General features: G+C 38.3%; 1 protein-coding gene across 19 annotated transcripts in view; it reads left to right on the plus strand.

Annotated features, from left to right (window-relative positions):
* The window catches only part of SLC13A1 (solute carrier family 13 member 1), a 258,908-nt gene that overhangs the window by 176,470 nt on the left and 64,704 nt on the right, over positions 1–17,734 (plus strand). For 16 of the 19 annotated variants that reach the window (XR_008296681.1, XR_008296682.1, XR_008296685.1 and 13 more), the window contains exons 8-9: positions 1,528–1,765; positions 15,057–15,176. Coding sequence is in view for 10 of the 19 variants with exons in the window: in XM_053218149.1 (XP_053074124.1) it covers positions 1,528–1,765; positions 15,057–15,176 (358 nt within the window). In the remaining 9 variants the exon portion in view is untranslated. The remainder of the gene's footprint in view (positions 1–1,527; positions 1,766–15,056; positions 15,177–17,734) is intronic. The other 3 variants (XM_027075382.2, XM_027075380.2, XM_053218148.1) reach the window with 2 other exon arrangements.

Genomic DNA, 17,734 nt, shown 5'->3' on the forward strand with positions numbered 1-17,734 from the left:
TTTATTTTTCAAATTTTCAATGGCAGCTTTTATCGTGGAAAATACACATCATTTCCATGTAGGAAATGTAGGAAATATTAGACAAAAGGAGACACTTACAAATTATTTTAGGTGAAGAGTAGATACCCAGAGGGCTAACTTTTAAGTTAATTAGAAGGTAAGAGGCAAATTACAATTAATGCACCAGACCCTACAATGCTAAGTCATTCCCACATCCATGATGGTTCTCAGTGAATAGAAAATATTTCCTTTCTGTGATTTCTCCCAAAGATCTTTCAGTGCGTATATCACAGATAGCATACCTATCTGTATGGAATAGGGAGATTCCTCTATTTGTATATTTTAAAAATACATCTATATTTTTTTAAGGCTGAAATGTGTGGGACAGGTCTCAAATAGGCAAGACTTGATAGATAAATACCCATAAGGAGGCTATTACAGTAGCCCAAATCAGATTTGATTTATACCAAAGTGATAGTAGTGGAGATGAACACGAAAGAGTCCAGACATATTTAAGTAGATAAAATTGACATGATTTGGGAGGGTGAGGAAGAGAATGTTTTCAAGGAGGACAAGCAATATAGTGTAGTGGCTGAGGTTATGAATTGTAAAACAAGACTACACGGCTTTAAAATCCAAGTGTGCCATTTTCAGACTATGTGACCTTGGGCAAGCCACTTAACTTTATCTCATGTCTTCATGTGTAAAATGGGATAACAGCGCTAACCTCATTGTGTTGTAAGAATAAAGTGGATTAAGTTGTTTATTTAATTTTAACTTAGAACGGTGTTTATTGTACACTAAGCACACTATAAGTATTTGTAATTATAATGATGATGATACTACCAGATTAATTAGGTGATCCTGAAGAAGAACTACATTTGAGGAAGGAAATGGTGAGTTTGGTTTTGAACATTTTGGGATTGAGGTTTTATTTAAGACATTCAAATTACGTTAAACAGTTAATTGGGTATGTAGGTCTAAAAGGAGAAGTCTGGGCTGAAGAACAGAATTGATGGTCTGGTGTATCTATATTCATTAAACCAGTGAAAATATATGAGATTTCCTAAGGATAAACATTGCAGTGAAAAGAGACAGGTGGCCATGACACAGTTTTCAAGAAATTCCAGTTTTAAGGAAAGATGAGGGAAAATGAACTGACAAGGGAGACAGAGAAACAAGCAGAGATGTAGGAGAAAACCCAGAAGAGTGAGATACCATAGAAGCCCTAAGAAGAGTTTTCAAGCGGGAAGAAGCGATTAACTCTTTCAGGTCCTGTTGAGAGGTCTACAAAACTGAGACTGAAAAGTATTTGTTGAGTTTAGTAATGTGGAGGCTATTGATAATCACAGCAAGCACACTTGGGGTGGACTGAAGAGATGGAAGCCAGATTGGCGTGAGTAAGAATGCAGTCAGTGGATGTAGACAGCTCTTTTGAGTAGTTCGGCTGTGAAAATGAAAGTGAGGTAGGGCAGTGGTTTGATCGAGAAGAAGGTTAAGAAGGCCGCCTTTTTTTCTTTTGTAAAGATGACTTGAAAATGATTAAATGTTGGTGGCGCAGAAGACAAATAGAAGAGGACCACGTGATGTGTAAACTATTTTCTGTTGAACAGAATTCAGGCACAGGAGCCAAGTATCGAACAAAGAAGGACCACATGATGTGTAAACTTATGTGCTTGTGTATTGCTTACTCTTCCACCATCGGTGGACTGACAACGATCACTGGTACTTCCACCAACCTGATCTTCGCTGAGCATTTCAATATGTAAGTAAAAGTTTTAAACTGTCGATTTGATAAAGAGACAGCACGCAACTTATGATGGTGAATCTTAACTGATTCAGAGAATTTGGGAACAGTGATTGCTATCCTGAGTTAACTCTCCTTCGTTTTTGTTTTTGTTTTTGTTTTTTTTTTAATGTTTATTTATTTGTTTGACAAAGAGAGAGCACGCACACAGCAGGGGAGGACCAGAGAGAGAAAGGAAAAAAGAGAATCCCAAGTGGACTCTGTGCTGTTAGCACTGAGCCTGATGTGGAGCTTGACCCCACGAACTGTGAGATCATTCCCTGAGCCAAAATCAAGAGTCAGACACTTAACTGACTGAGCCACCCAGGTGCCCCCACTCTCCTTTGTTTTTTATCAGGACATCAGGACATCTGCCCTTCTACTAAGAGTTAAATATGTAGGGCATAGTGAATCAGTCGGTGCCCACAGATTCCCCAAGCAAGCTCAGAAGAGATAACTCCTGGCTAACCATTCTAGCCAAATGGGGGAAACATTTATCATTACAAATAATACTGCAAATGATAGTTAACAAAAGCGAATAGGGATTATTTGCAGAGGAAAATTTTTGTAGGGCTTGGGAACTAGCATTTGAACTTGAAAGATGAGTGGTGAGCAAAGGTGCTAATTACAGAAGTCTTACCTAGAATTCAAAAATAGTTGAAGGATTGGGCAATTGCAAGAAATGGCAGTAATAAAGTATTCTAAGGACAGATACATGACTCTAAATATAAGTCTGCAACTGTGATGTTAATCCATTGCAGAACATGGGGAATATGTGAGTAGAGTCAGATAACTTGGATGCAAAATTCCACAATTTTCAGGGGTGCCGAGGTGGCTCAGTCAGTTACGTGTCAGACTCTTGATTTCGGCTCAGGTCATGATCTTATGTGAGATCAAGCTCCACGTTGGGCTCTGCGCTGACAGCATGGGATGTGCTTAGTATTCTCTCTCTCTGCCTCTACCCATGCTGGTGCATGCTCTCTTGTCTCTCTTTCTCAAAATAAATAAACTTTTTTTTAAATTCCACAATCTGGGGCACTTGGGTGGCTCAATCGGTTAAGCGTCCAACTTCAGCTCAGGTCATGATCTAGTGGCTTGTGAGTTTGAGCCCTGCATCGGGCTCTGTGCTGACACCTCAGAGTATGGAGCCTGCTTCAGATTCTCTGTCTCCCTCTCTCTCTGCTCCTCCTCCACTCACACTCTGTCTCTCTCTCTCTCTCTCTCTCTCTCAAAAATAAATAAACGATAAAAAAAAATTTTAATTCCACAATTTTCAGTCACTTACTTTATGAATTTGAAGAATAAAAAGTGCATTACTCTCCCCAAGACTTAATTTTACCTATCGAAAATAGTCACAGTTCAGATGATTATTGTGAGAATTAAATGAATTAAACTATGTAAAAATACTTGACAATATTTGTAAGAGCTATTGTAAGAACTATTGAAAAATAGTTTGAAAGTCCATGCTTTTATGTGAGGCCTCAAACTGATTCTACACCCAAGGTATATTTTCAAGTACTAATAGGACAGATAATTGTCAGAGTTCCAGCAAGTTGGGCAGCATTAAGGATGCTCTGGAAAAGGATTTAGCTCTTTTCACAGAAAAATTCAGGTTCAGAATTCAGGAAAATTACATACTTCAAAGCAGATTCACAGATTTTATAAACTTTCTGAAATTATTTGCAAAATGTTGTACATGCATAGCTTTTCCAAGAAATCCAAGATTCAAGAAAATGTCACACTCCATTCTAAAAAGAACAAGAACTTGTGTGCAAAGAACAGTGGCAGGGCGGTTTAGGACAGGCTACCACAGACCTCCATGTGTATTTACTGTTTCTCTGATTACACATGCATCATGTATACTCCCAAAGGCCAACTTAGAAACAAACTTCTAAAAGGCATTTGGTTTATAAGTGGGAGACTTCTGAAATTCGCCATCTCAGAAAGGACTTACCCAGTGTATCCCCTAATTTAAGACAGGAAATGTACTTGATCTCTTTCTGAAAATTAGACTACTGTCCTTTCTCATTAATTCCCCAAGAAGGTTCCACATTACAGTCTTCTCTGTAAATCTCTTTTTCTAAAAATTTAGACCAGAATTTTATATTTTATTCTTGGTGTTAGAGAACTGCTAGCCTCCACCATTCCCATGAAATTGATGGTGTTAAAGTAAAGTAAAGTAATCTATGCTGAATTTTCCATTGGTCTGTAGTCTTGCACAGTGTATCAACCAAATTTTCTTTTACTTAACTGTTCCCTTGTCATTTGCAATGACAGATTGAGAGCATTGTAGCACTTTGAGCAAAATGTTTCAGTAACTATTTTCCCTAATTATCTAATCTTCTAATTCTCCTAGTCATGGGAATTTGGCCAAAGATTCTTTAAATTTAGAAAATGCTTAACATGTACTTTGAAATTTGGCGACATTTTGTCTTCAAAAGTTTACTTTAACATTAGGAATTATACACAAAAAGAAAGAAACTCAGAGTACCCCTTCTTGATAGAAAATACTAGAATAGAGGGGAAAAACAACCTTATGTGAAAAAATATAATTGATATTATTAAACTAGATATTTAACTTTTTCTTAAATATTGGCCCTAAAAGACAACAGCATCTCAAAGCAACAATGGAATGAAATGCATTCACTTTCTTTAGGAAAAGTTCCAGAAACTTAAAACTACAGGGAAAAAAAAAAGGATTTATATTCTTTGCCCAGATGTTTGGAAACAGACAGAAATTGCCCTTTATTTTCAAATCCACTACAATAATGCCACCTTTATCCTCTTGACACCGCTTGCCATCTTTTTTAAAGCAATACCAACAGTGATTTTGTGCAATTTAATTTTGGATCTCGCCCAGCTCCAAAGGTGCATGAATCCTAAGAATCCATGATTTCCTACCATTTACTTCTAGAGAAAGGTGCCATCTTACAAACAATAGGAAGAGGAGAATGGATAACACATTTCAAAGCCTTTATCCATCTCTCCATCTATCACTTATAGATACAAAATATATTTATATGTATTTTATATATTCATATAAATATATTTATATTTATATATACATATATAAGTGTCTTTTATTCTCTTCTTTGCACAAAGAATGGAAGAACAATGAATTCTGAGAAAGCTAAATTTCATTCAGTGCAAATAAAACAAACCTTTATTCCTTCACTCTTCAGTCAACAAACATTAGTTGAGGACTGACAATGTGCAAGGCACTGTTTTGAATTCTTCTGGAGAATGCAAAAAATAAAACTTGTCAGGAAACTTCGAAATTCCATCTGGTTTTCTAGACAAAACATGCATATGTGAAAACCTTTAAAATTTTTAAAACATAATAACATTTGGTTTTGACATATAGGAGAGAAGTTAGGTGACATGTATTGAATTCGTGTCAGAAATTTTACATACATTTTAGTGCACACATACTCTATATATCCTTGCTGTGAAGGTGGCCTATACTGGGGAGTAAAGCATAGGCTCTAGACTTAAAATGTCTGTATTGAAATCCCAGTTCTTCCATTTACAAACAAGGTGATCTTGGACAGATTACTCTCTTTAAGCTTGTTACCTTCCCAGAGAAATGGGGATGATAATAAGGTCTCTCTCTTAGAGAGTTGTTTAGAGTTTTACAATAAATAAATAAATAAATAACACTTTAAAAAGTGCCTAGCACAGAGCATATGCTCTGTAAATGTTTGTTATTATTACTAGAGTCAAGAAAGTGGATGTTTGTATAGCAGACTGAGGTCCAAACCAAGATCATTCAAACCCCCGTCTGTCTCCCTAAACAATTACCTCCCTAGAAACATAATTGAACGTTCACTCTAACAGAGGAGTGTAGCTGTGTGCACGGCCAGGATCACTAGAGAAAACTTGTCTATACAGCATGGCCCAATCTTAAAAGAGGTAAATAGCATGTTTATGAAGAAAATGAATGCAAATAATTCATAAAACCAAAACACAAAAAGTTTGTAATCATGTTTTTAGGGAGGCAGTGAAATAATCTGTGTATTTTTTGGCACTGTGTAGAACAGCAATGTGCAGATTGATTGGCATTCTAAGAGTCTGAGGATAGAAGACCAATTAGGAGTCTATTACCAAAGTGCTAACAGACGATAAGGGCAAAACTAAGCTAGTTATGAAGTGATAGGATTTAGACTCAGGACACTGTATGTACAGACAGGAAGAGTGAGTAATTAGGTGTGAGGATTTAAGGGCAAGGAGGGGTTAGGGCAACTCTGGGAATTTTTGCCAATATAGGTAGTGATGCCATGAATTTCTCGGTTCATTGGAGAAATTAATAAATTTGATTTTAGATGTATTAACATGGCCTGCTAAGACCCTATCCACAAGATTTTCAGTCGTCATTTACAAATGCATCGTTGAAGTTAGTTTAAAATCTGACGGCTGGCGCATCTGGGTGGTTCAGTCGGTTGAGTGTCCGATTTTGGCTCAGGTCAGGATCTCCTGGTTCGTGGGTTCGAGCCTCGCTTCGGGCCTGCTTCAGATTCTGTGTCTCCCTGTCTCTCTTCCTCTCCCCTGCTTGCACTCTGTCTCTCTCTCTTACTCAAAAATAAATATTAAAAAAAATTTTAATTTGAGGGATATATATACATACATATATATATATGTATATATACACACACACACACATACACACACACACACACACACACACACACACACACACACACACAGAAACCAAAATCTTGGATGTAGAAATGGTTACCAAGGGAGAAAAAAGTTAAAAGAATCAAGACATGGATAGACTCTTGGGTAGTGTTGACAAAAAAGATGAGAAAAGTTTATCAGAGTAGGTGGAGAACCAGGAGCATGTGGTGTTTTGAAAGCCAAATAAGACCATTTTCAAAGTGGAGGATGACTCAGGAACAAGCAGTGTGGTAGAAGGGTCAAGGAGGAGGATGGCTAAGAAAAGGCTTGGTTCTTATCAGTGTCCCCCAAGAAGACACATGGGAGAGAGGACTAAATTTAGACTGCAGAGAGTTAAGATGTGAGTAAATAGTGGGGAGGGGAAAGCAGCTAACTTAAATGGTTCTTTCAAGTTTGACAAAGCAAAGAAAAAAAGAACAAGCATGGTGTGACCAGAGGCAGAGAGTTCTCTTGGAACAAGGGAGATGTCAGTTTTGTTTTACACTCAGGAGAAGGAAACTATAAAAGAGATGTGTGACATTTTGAAAAAGAGAGAGGAGAAGATTGATGGGCCAGGAGTCAGGTAGAAGCAGAATGGAATTAGAAACAAGAGTCGAAATGTTAGTCTTGGAAAAGAAGTACACATCCTCTTGAGTAAGAATGAGGGCTAAGAAGAGAAAAAGTGAAGACAGAGGAATTTCAGAGCATGTGTCCAGTTCCCTCCTTTCACAGATGAGGAAACTGAGGCTCAGAGACTTTAAGCAATTGATGATCACTAGTCAGTGGAGGAACAGCCAGATGAAGACAGATGGCCCAAGGCCCAGTGCTCTTTCTACTCTGCAGTCTCACTGCCTCACAGACCATATTATGTGAGGGTGCCAAGATGGCAAAGTTCTAAAAACACAAGTTTGCTGCCAGTAGCAAGAAAAACTACATCAGTCTTCAAATTCATGGGTGGCGTTTTCTTTTTTTTTTTAATGTAAGCATGCAAACATAGCAAGTGTCATTTGAAATAGTTGCAAAGCTAAGTGTGTGGCTAGTTAGACTGAACCATTCCCTTGTTGTCATGAGCTGATGTATAGCTTGGGAGGTGATTTTCAGAATAATACTAACCAGATGAAGCTAATTCCCTAACTCAACTATAAAGTGTGCCGTTTTTTGGCATTCTTAATCTGAATCTAGCACCAGTGGTACCTAAATTCTGGCTCCTCTGTGATTAATTCACCATTATCCTTAACTAATCCTTGGAATAGAGCATTCTGGAAATATTCTTTGGTCTTCCTACTTCCTGTTACTACCTTACAGGTTTGTGAGATTTTTATTAGCTCCTCTGTTAGGTAAATCCTGGTTGATCAGCATTCTCTGCCTGACCCTCATTCCATTCTGCTCCACTGACAATACTTCCAGTCATCACCCAATCTCCTCCTTCCCTGACAATTATTGTTAATAACTACCACCTTGTAATTAACCCATTTCCTCCTACTCCGGTTCTTGAAAGGCCTGCCAACTGTGTCAATTTCTTTCTCTACTTGTGTGGATGCTCTTTCATCTGAAACTCCGTTCAGTTACTCCTATACCACCATTCCCATCTCCTCTGATCATAAACTGTATTCACATCTCTATAAACGTGTCTCATCTACATTTATGCATAACCATCACCCCTGATGATTTTCAGACTTATAGAGTCTGAATGAATCATTGTCTTATTCTTTTAGCACACAAGGGGCGCAGGTAGATGATCGATAATCATCAGCTGAAATGAACTCTACCAAGACATAAATGAAGTGCTTATTGTTCTCGGGAATCATCTCAATAACTAAATAATTTTTTGATATTAAAATTATGCTACTGAGGGAAATATTATTAGAGGCAATTACTGCTGTCATAGCAAACTAGTTTTGGTGCATCAATATTATTTAACAAATAGAACAGCTATTAGTTAAACCCAAAACGCAAATCTACCAGATTAAAATGGAAGTAAAATTTCATAACTTATTGATTATCAAAGAATATTATTCAGCTTGTGGGTGTCAGCTGTGTAATATGTGGGTGTACAAAGAACATGGAAGGAACTTTTATTGTGAACAATTAGCACAGTCGTTGTTACTAATTACATATTAAATTATAACTACTGTGGTTCACAAACTAAGAAATTGTAAAATAAACGTGTTTATAGGTGCCCTAAATTCAAATGTGTTTATTGGTACCCACCTTCCTAACCTTTCTTGTTGGCTAATTATAGAGGGAGAAGGTAAACCAGTTACCTAAAAATAGCTACCTTCAAAAGTTACCATGATTTTTTCCTGGAGAATTGAGCAATTATATTTCTCAGAAATAAGTTCTCTGGCAAGTACCATAGAAGAAATTTGGGTATTGCAGAGTTTGCACTCAGACCTTGGCTCAGATTTCAGTCTTGCCATATATTAGCTTAACTTCTGTGAACATCATCAGTTTCTTCCTCTGTATAATGGGGGTGATACTAGAACTTATTACTGTGAGGATTAAGTGGGATAATGCATGCTTGGCTCTTAGCAAGAGGGCCTGGCACATAGGAAATTGCCAATAATGCTAGCAGTTGATGCTGTTTATTTTATTTTTGCTATTCCTATTAGAAATATAAGCTTGGTTCATGAATAACAAGTAGTTAATATTTGAAAAGAAATGTCTGCAAATATACCAATACAGAACTGAAAAGTGGCTTTGACTCAAATAATCAAAGCAGTCATTAATCAAAAGGACTATAATCAGCATGGACACAGCGTATAGTGCTCTAAAGGCCAGAATTTGTTTCAAGGCTGTAAATTTCCACAAGTACATCCATTCTTTTGAGACAATTTCTGTGTATTTCATTAGAATTAATGCTATTCATCATTCTGTAGTTGGGCATGAGAACTGCAACAACACTATCTTCCTGAGTTTCAACAATGATGGGCACACAGGCTTCAGGTCAAAGCACATCTCTGCTATGGTGAAATCATTTCTATGGTGTTCTAAAATGTCCTTAGACATAAAGTTTGTGCCTTGGCTTACGGATATCTTGCAGTATATATGGAGCTTTCTATTTTCACCTGGGGACTGGAGTTGAGGACACTATGCCTTAATGAAAAGACATTGTATTTTAAACTCCCCTTCTGGGTTGAAAATTCTGCTTGACTGTACAATCTGTGACCTTGAACAATCCATTTAACCTTATGAGACGTAGTGTCTTCCTGTGTAAAATGGATATATAATGCTTTCCTCACAGGATTTGTGTTAGAATGAAATGTGCTTAGCTCATCTGCTCATTCCTAAACCTCTGCCTGACCTCTAGATGTCCCAGGGTGTGTTCCCTCTTCCTTTTATCTCCATTTACTCCTGAAATTATCTCACCCATTTCTGTGGTTTACAATATCACCTGTATGTTGGCAACGACCTCTTTTCTATCTCTAACTGCCCGCTGCTCTCATTTTCAGACTCATCTATCTAACTGCCCATCCAACATGACCACTTGGAAAACTAAGGGACGTCTTCGATTAACATGCCCACAGCAGCATTTTTGACCCTCCATTCCCTTACCCATCTGCCAACCTGTTCTCTCCTCAGACTTCATTTCAATAAACGGCACCTTTTCCTCATTCCTCCACATTTTCTCCCAAATATGTTTAAAATCAATTGTCTTCTCATCTTCACTGCTACCAATCTGACTTCAGCTAAAATCTACTCCATTTCCCATTCTACCCTACTCCTCTGCCAAACTTCTTTTGTCTTCTAATAAATTTCCCTGTGTATTTGGTTTATATTGCTACTTTACACATTACCATTAACTTAACCGGCCTAAAACTGCATGAATTTGTGACCTCATAATTTCTGTGGGTCAGGAGTCTAGGCACAGGTTAGCTGAGAACCTTGCTTAGGATCTCACCAGGCTAAAAATCAAGGTGACAGCTGGAACTCTAATCTCCACAGAAGGTTAGAGCCCTATTCCAAGATCATTCAGGTTACTGGCCTGAACTGAGTTCCCTGTGGTTGAATTACTGACGTGCCCATTTTATTGCTAACTTTTGGCGTGGAGTCACTCTCAACTTCTAGAAGCTACCTCTAGGTCCTTGACACATGGCTCCTTCCTCTGGCAATAGGAAAGCTTACTTCTTTAGGCCAGCAGGAAAGGTTCTCTTTTAAGGGTTCACCTGATTAAGTCAGATCCACCCAAGATAATCTCCCTTTTGATTAACTCAAAAATTAATGGGGACCTTGATTACCACTGCAAAATCCCTTCACTTTTTCCATAAAAGAACCTAATCACAGGAATGAAATCCCACCTTATATGCAAGTTCTTCCCACACAGAAGAGAGAAGATTATACAAAACATGTATACCAGGCACAGAAATCTTGTGGGTCATTTTGGAGTTCTGCCTACTACAACTTGGCTTCCACTCTTGTTGCCTTCAACCTTGAGGATCCATCTAACCAACATGCTTTATGTAAATAACAAATTTACATAGACTTTAAGTTAGATCATGTCACTAACTTATTTATTATGTTCCAATTACTCCTGATTACGTTTGTGCTAAAATTCAAATTCCTTCTGATGGCCTACAAGGTGTTACATGATCTGATTGCTGTTGGCTACTTCTTGGGCTTAATTTCATGCCACTAACTTTAGCTCACTACCCACAGCCACACTAGCCTTCTGATCCTCAAACATTCTGCATTCATTCCTACCTCGGGGCCTTTGTACTTGCTATTTCCTCTGTCTGGGGGTGGGGGGCAGGTAACTATTTCCCAGCTATTTACAGGACTGGCTGCTTCTTGCCATTTAGATCTCATTTCAAATATCACCCTCTTTAACCACACTATGTAAAACTTTTTCCTCTCCCTAGTAATTTTCTATTACATTATTTTGTTATATTTTCTGATTGTTTTCATGCTTACCTATTTACTGTCTGTGCTCCTCATGTCAATGTAAGCTTTATGGGGGCACCTGGGTGGCTCAGTCTGGTAAGCCTCCAATTCGGTTTCGTCTCAGGTCAGGATCTCACAATTGGTGAGATCTAGCCCCGAGTCAGACGGTGCTGACAGTGCAAAGCCTGCTTGGGATTTCCCCTCTCTCACTGCTCCTTCCCCACTTTCCCTCTCTCTCTCTCTCTCTCTCTCTCTCTCTCTCTCTCTCTCTCTTTCTCAAAATGAATACATAAACTTAAAAAATGTTTAAAAAATGTAAACTTTATGAAAGGCTATCTTACATCCATCTAATTCACTACTATATCCCCAATATTTAGAAGAGTGCCTGGTACATGGTAGATACTCAAAGTGTTGGGTAAAAGTAAAGGTAAAAGTAATTCATTCTATCAGAATGAATTGTACTTAACATAGTTCATGATATTTATTTAGGCAGATACTTGCAGTCACTTCACTTTACAGGGCATGAGGAAGTGGGAAAAGAAAAAGTGAAAAACTAATCCTTCACAGTATGCCATTCATTCCATTATCACTTAAAGTATTCACTGGAAATATAAGTATAAAGGTTATGATCATGGAGGCCACTGTCCTGTGTGGTGTTCACTTCCTTAATACTAAAGAAAAAAAGCAAAAAGAAAACAGAATTTTGCTTTTTCAGGCTTTCATTTACTAAATGAATTACCTCCCTCCAGGCAAAAATTCTAAAAAGGCCCTCGTCAATTAAACAAATTTTATTTAAAAAAAAATTTTTATACATTTATTTACCTTTTTTTTAATATATGAAATTTATTGTCAAATTGGTTTCCATACAACACCCAGTGCTCATCCCAACAGGTGCCCTCCTCAATACCCATCACCCACCCTTCCCTCCCTCCCACCCCCCATCAACCCTCAGTTTGTTCTCAGTTTTTAAAAGTCTCTTATGCTTTGGCTCTCTCCCACTCTAACCTCTTTTTTTTTCCTTCCCCTCCCCCATGGGTTCCTGTTAAGTTTCTCAGGATCCACATAAGAGTGAACACATATGGTATCTGTCTTTCTCTGTATGGCTTATTTCACTTAGCATCACACTCTCCAGTTCCATCCACGTTGCTACAAAGGGCCATATTTCATTATTTCTCATTGCCATGTAGTACTCCATTGTGTATATATAAACCACAGTTTCTTTATCCATTCATCAGTTGATGGACATTTAGGCTCTTTCCACAATTTGGCTATTGTTGAGAGTGCTGCTATAAACATTGGGGTACAAGTGCCCCTATGCATCAGTACTCCTGTTTCCCTTGGGTAAATTCCTAGCAGTACTATTGCTGGGTCATAGGGTAGGTCTATTTTTAATTTTTTGAGGAACCTCCACACTGTTTTCCAGAGGAGCTGCACCAGTCTGCATTCCCACTAACAGTGCAAGAGGGTTCCCGTTTCTCCACATCCTCGCCAGCATCTATAGTCTCCTGATTTGTTCATTTTGGCCACTCTGACTGGCGTGAGGTGATATCTGAGTGTGGTTTTGATTTGTAGTTCCCTGATGAGGAGCGATGTTGAGCATCTTTTCATGTGCCTGTTGGCCATCCAGATGTCTTCTTTAGAGAAGTGTCTATTCATGTTTTCTGCCCATTTCTTCACTGGATTATTTGTTTTTTGGGTGTGGAGTTTGGTGAGCTCTTTATAGATTTTGGATACTAGCTCTTTGTCCGATATGTCATTTGCAAATATCTTTTACCATTCCGTTGGTTGCCTTTTAGTTTTGTTGATTGTTTCCTTTGCTGTGCAGAAGCTTTTTATCTTCATGAGGTCCCAATAGTTCATTTTTGCTTTTGATAGGGAGAGACAGAGCACAAGTGGGGGAGGGGCAGAGAGAGATGGAGACACAGAATCCAAAGCAGGCTCCAGGCTCTGAGCTGTCAGCACAGAGCCCGACAAGGGCTCAAACTCACAAACCGTGAGATCATGACCTGAGCCGAAGTCAGATGCTTACCCTACTGAACCACCCAGGCGCCCCCAGTTAAATTTTAGAAGACTGAGTAAGGAGAACAATATAGCCTGATTTCAAAGTATGAGCTATAGACGGTGAGAGATGAAATGGGGTTTGGGGTGCTGGTTTGAACCTAATTCTGGCAGCATTTCTAAACGCCTTTAGGCTGAACAAAATAGCATAAGCCATCAACCTGTAACCCAAGTCTAATAAACTGATGAGAAATAAGAATAAGCCTTTTCGTCCTTATTGAATTTTCCAACTGAAGACAGCAAACATTTTTAGCAATTCTTAGTAGAAGCTCATGGACATGATATAGCATTTTTCCATTCATCAATTCTCTGTATTCTGTAGCATTTCTTACTTACCCTTGGTCATTTCTAATTGCATAAATGTGTAAGCTAAGCTTTGGATCTCTTCATGATAGATAATGATCATCCCAACTTGCTCCTGATAAATCTAGGATGTAGAGCAATTTTTTTATAACCTCAAAGTAATGGTAGAAAACACTGGAAATCTAGAGTTTTAAAAACCCATTCTTTTTTTTTTTTAAGTCTTTGCATTACTTAGCAACCATCTTAAAATAGAGGAGACACTTTATAAAATAGAAAAATGTGGCTTATGTTGATGGCTATAGTGTGAAACATTTCATTTATTTACATGACCTTTTTTAAATGGAAAAATACAAAGGTGATTTAAATAGAACAAGAATATAAAAGTCTATCGTTTCTATAAAGTTCTCTATATTTTATCATTTCAAAAATAATAAAAATAGGTTAACAGTGTCTTTATTGCTTCTGTGTGTTTTCTGTGCTTTCCAAAGTTCCAAAGTCACTGTGTCAAGAAAAAAAGCAAAGAAACTATTTCTCAAATTTCCTGTTTTTCCCTCCTCTGTCATAAAATAGATAACTATGTGAGAATTAACTTGGAATTTATACTACATTTTTGAAGAATAAATGTGAGGTTACCAAAGAAACTGTGCTTGTCTCTGACTCCTCCCCTCCCCCAACTTTTTTTATTATTGTTTTGTGTTTATGTGGATTGAAAAGCTGAAAATAACTAGGAGAAATAAGGGAAGAGCTCATGTTTTCCACAGAACTCTTAGTCATTTTTATCTGGTCCAGATTTATTCTGTTTGGCTGAGCCCTAAAGCACTGTCTAATTCTAAGAAGGGCCTGGCAAGATGGTTGTAGTTTCTTCAGGGCAGACAGAAGAGAGGGGAAACGGCTATAGAAGACAATATGGATGGATCAGAGTCCCTTCCTAAGTGCCTGGGATGCCAGCTACCAATTTAGGTTCCATGAAGTTAATTTTCATCTGTTCCCAAGTCTGTTTGTCTTTCCTCGCTCACATACCGATGATTCGAGTGCTAAGAACCAGGCACATATACCCATGCATACCCATTTCTTGTGCATTTAGTGAGTGTGGACACTGTGCCAGCTTTCCCAAGCACTTCCTTACACATTGAACAAAGGGAACAAAAATCATAACATACCCACCCTTGCTTGTGAGGGAAGCAGCAATAATCACAGAGTTACAGATTCAGGACAAGAGGTAAGAGGTAAAACCAACTGCCGTACTTAAGGATGAGAAGGTTCCACACCTTCCCTCTTGACTGGGAGCATGGCAAAGACATTGCTTCCCAGAGGACCATCAGAAAGGATTCCCTTTACACTCCCGTGAACACTTTTCTGTCTTTTCACACAGGCGTTACCCTGAATGTCGTTGCATTAACTTTGGATCCTGGTTTATGCTTTCCTTCCCGGCAGCTATTATTATTCTATTCTTGTCCTGGATCTGGCTTCAGTGGCTTTTCCTAGGATTCAAGTAAGTAAAAATTCCATGTTGATCGGATAACTAAAGGTGTCTCGGTTCCCAGTTCTCAGCTGCTCACCCAGTGCCCTTTCACCCGTTTCGTGCACACGGAGTCTCTGCATTTCTCTTCCTTACAAAACTGATGCACATGAGCACATATTTTAAGGATAAGCTAAAACATTATCTAAACAGTGTTGGCTGTGGAGGAGAGTTTGTAAAAAGCAAATCTATCTTGGTCTTCTTTGAATCCTAAGCTAATAATTTATTAATCAGCTGGAAGGGCATAAGTAACTTGTGGTAAGGACCCAGTCCAGCTTGTCAAAGTGGAATTTCAAGAAGTTTTGTCCCTCCTTTTTGTTTAATGTGGGGATTTCCTCTGGTTACCTAGTCACTTTAAACTATAGCATGCAATATTCCTGCTTCATCTTGGCACCAAAATTAGTACATCCTTGAAAAAATCACATAAAGACGTGAGAGTGTGCCCTGTGGAAAGAATGTTAGATTAGGAATCAGGAGACCAGGGATAAAGACTGTGGCTTCTCACAGTCCAGATGAGTGATCTTTCTCAGTCTCCATGTTTTCAACTGTAAAATGATGGAGTTTCATTGGATTATCAGTAAGATCACTTCCAACACTGCAATTCTAACACATATGGGTCCAAGGTGAACACCTAGAAGTCAAGGTGAGAAACACTGATCAAGAAAGAGCCACTAAAATGTCAAATACATGTATTCAAGGAAAATTTGCCAATAATGCCTTGGCTGGACTGAAGCTGGTAGTTCATAAGTACCAATGAGTTACAATACTTAAATGACAGCCAGCATTTAAAATTATGAAGGACTCCACAGCAAAATCTAAATAAATATATATATATATATTTATATATATATTTATATTTATATATATTTATATATATTTATATTTATATATATTTATATATAACAGTACTCCACAAAGAAAGGGGAAATGGCTATAAATCAAACCCTGAGAATTTTTTTCCTGAAAAAACAAAACAATTGAAATTCATCTTTATCGGCTATTTAAATAATCTCAGGGACCTATGAACAAAACAACGTGTTATCTACTAAGCAGGGGAGACTGAAGTCAGCTATCTGTGCTTCCTTTGAAAAGCAAAGCACTGTGTCCATGTGGTGGTCCGTGCCCATGCCCAAATTTTCCAAGCCTAGTCACCTAAGGACTCATACTCTTCCCTCTCCATTTCCTCTTCCTGATTTTTCTCCAGAACTGCCACAGTTTTGTTAGCAGTGAAGATGATACTGATGATTTAAAAAACAAAAAAAAAAAAAAAAAAACTGTCCAGATTGTGGGAGCAGCGTGTGGCAGTTCACCTGCTGAAGCAAATGTGTGGAATGTCACTGACTTCAGCAGGTGGGCATCAGTGGGGAGAAGCCAGCTGCACACTAAATGCCCCTTCCTGGAAATCCAAGCCTCTGGGGGTCTATTCAGTTGCACAGGTAGCAATTCAAGATGCAAAGGACAGGAATCCCAACTAAGGGAGAAAGCACCCCGTCACAGACCCATAGTTGTTTCCTTCTTTGTTGCTACATATAATGACTTTATAAAAAAATGTATGCAACCATTGTCATTATTATGGAATGGCCTACCCTGTAAAAAGGAGAAATTAAGAAAATAAAGGGCAGATGTACTGAAAGGTGTTCTCAGTGAGGACAAAAATCCTGTGAAGTACATACATTAGGCAAAAGTCCATAAATCATGATCGGTGACATATTTAAGCAGTCCCGTTGCTGTCCGCTATCGGTTAGACATTCCACAACTTCACACTCCGGCCAATTTTTCAGTGTCCATTTCAGTCAGTCGGGGTCTTCACCTCCAAAGGTTTTAGATCAACAAACGGAAATTATCAGCCACTCCCCTGGCAGGCCACCCTACATTCTGGTTAGCGTGTTGGCTGTTAACACAGTTAACTCACCCATTATAAATGATCCCAGCATACTTGGGAAGAGAGGCTCATCTATCAGTGCCGCTGAACTTATTTAAGTGAAGAGGTTGATGCATTGTCATATGCTTCATCAGTTCATTTGTGAAGGCATTAACCTTCTTTGTAGCAAAGCCGATATGGCATTGGACTTAACTATTTATAGTCCCCAACCAAAGAGACCAGATACATATACAGTCTACTGGCTGGAAAACATTTTTTAGGGAGACTTGCCTCTTTTTTTAATTCTACTTTTCTGTTCTACAGATGGATATCAAGGTGGTTCAGGATCAATTTCTTGTAATAGTAGTATTTATATTGTGACAAGGGGTAAAATTTCAAGACCAGCACTAGTCAGTAATTTAGTTGAGATTATAAACATTAAATATTATCTCATTGATCTTAAGTATAACAACATCCATCTCATTATGTTCAGGGGTTGGAATGTGTGCAGGAGAATGATTATGAAAGTGTAGAATGGATGATTTAAGAATTGAGGAAACTCGGGGTGCCTGGGTGGCTCAGTCAGTTAAGCGTCCGACTTTGGCTCAGGTCATGATCTCAGGGTCTGTGGGTTTGAGCCCTGCATCTAGCTCTGTGCTTACAGCTCAGA

The sequence above is a fragment of the Acinonyx jubatus genome, chromosome A2 (assembly GCF_027475565.1).
Source record: "Acinonyx jubatus isolate Ajub_Pintada_27869175 chromosome A2, VMU_Ajub_asm_v1.0, whole genome shotgun sequence".
In the NCBI taxonomy this organism is placed as follows: Eukaryota; Metazoa; Chordata; class Mammalia; order Carnivora; family Felidae; genus Acinonyx; species Acinonyx jubatus.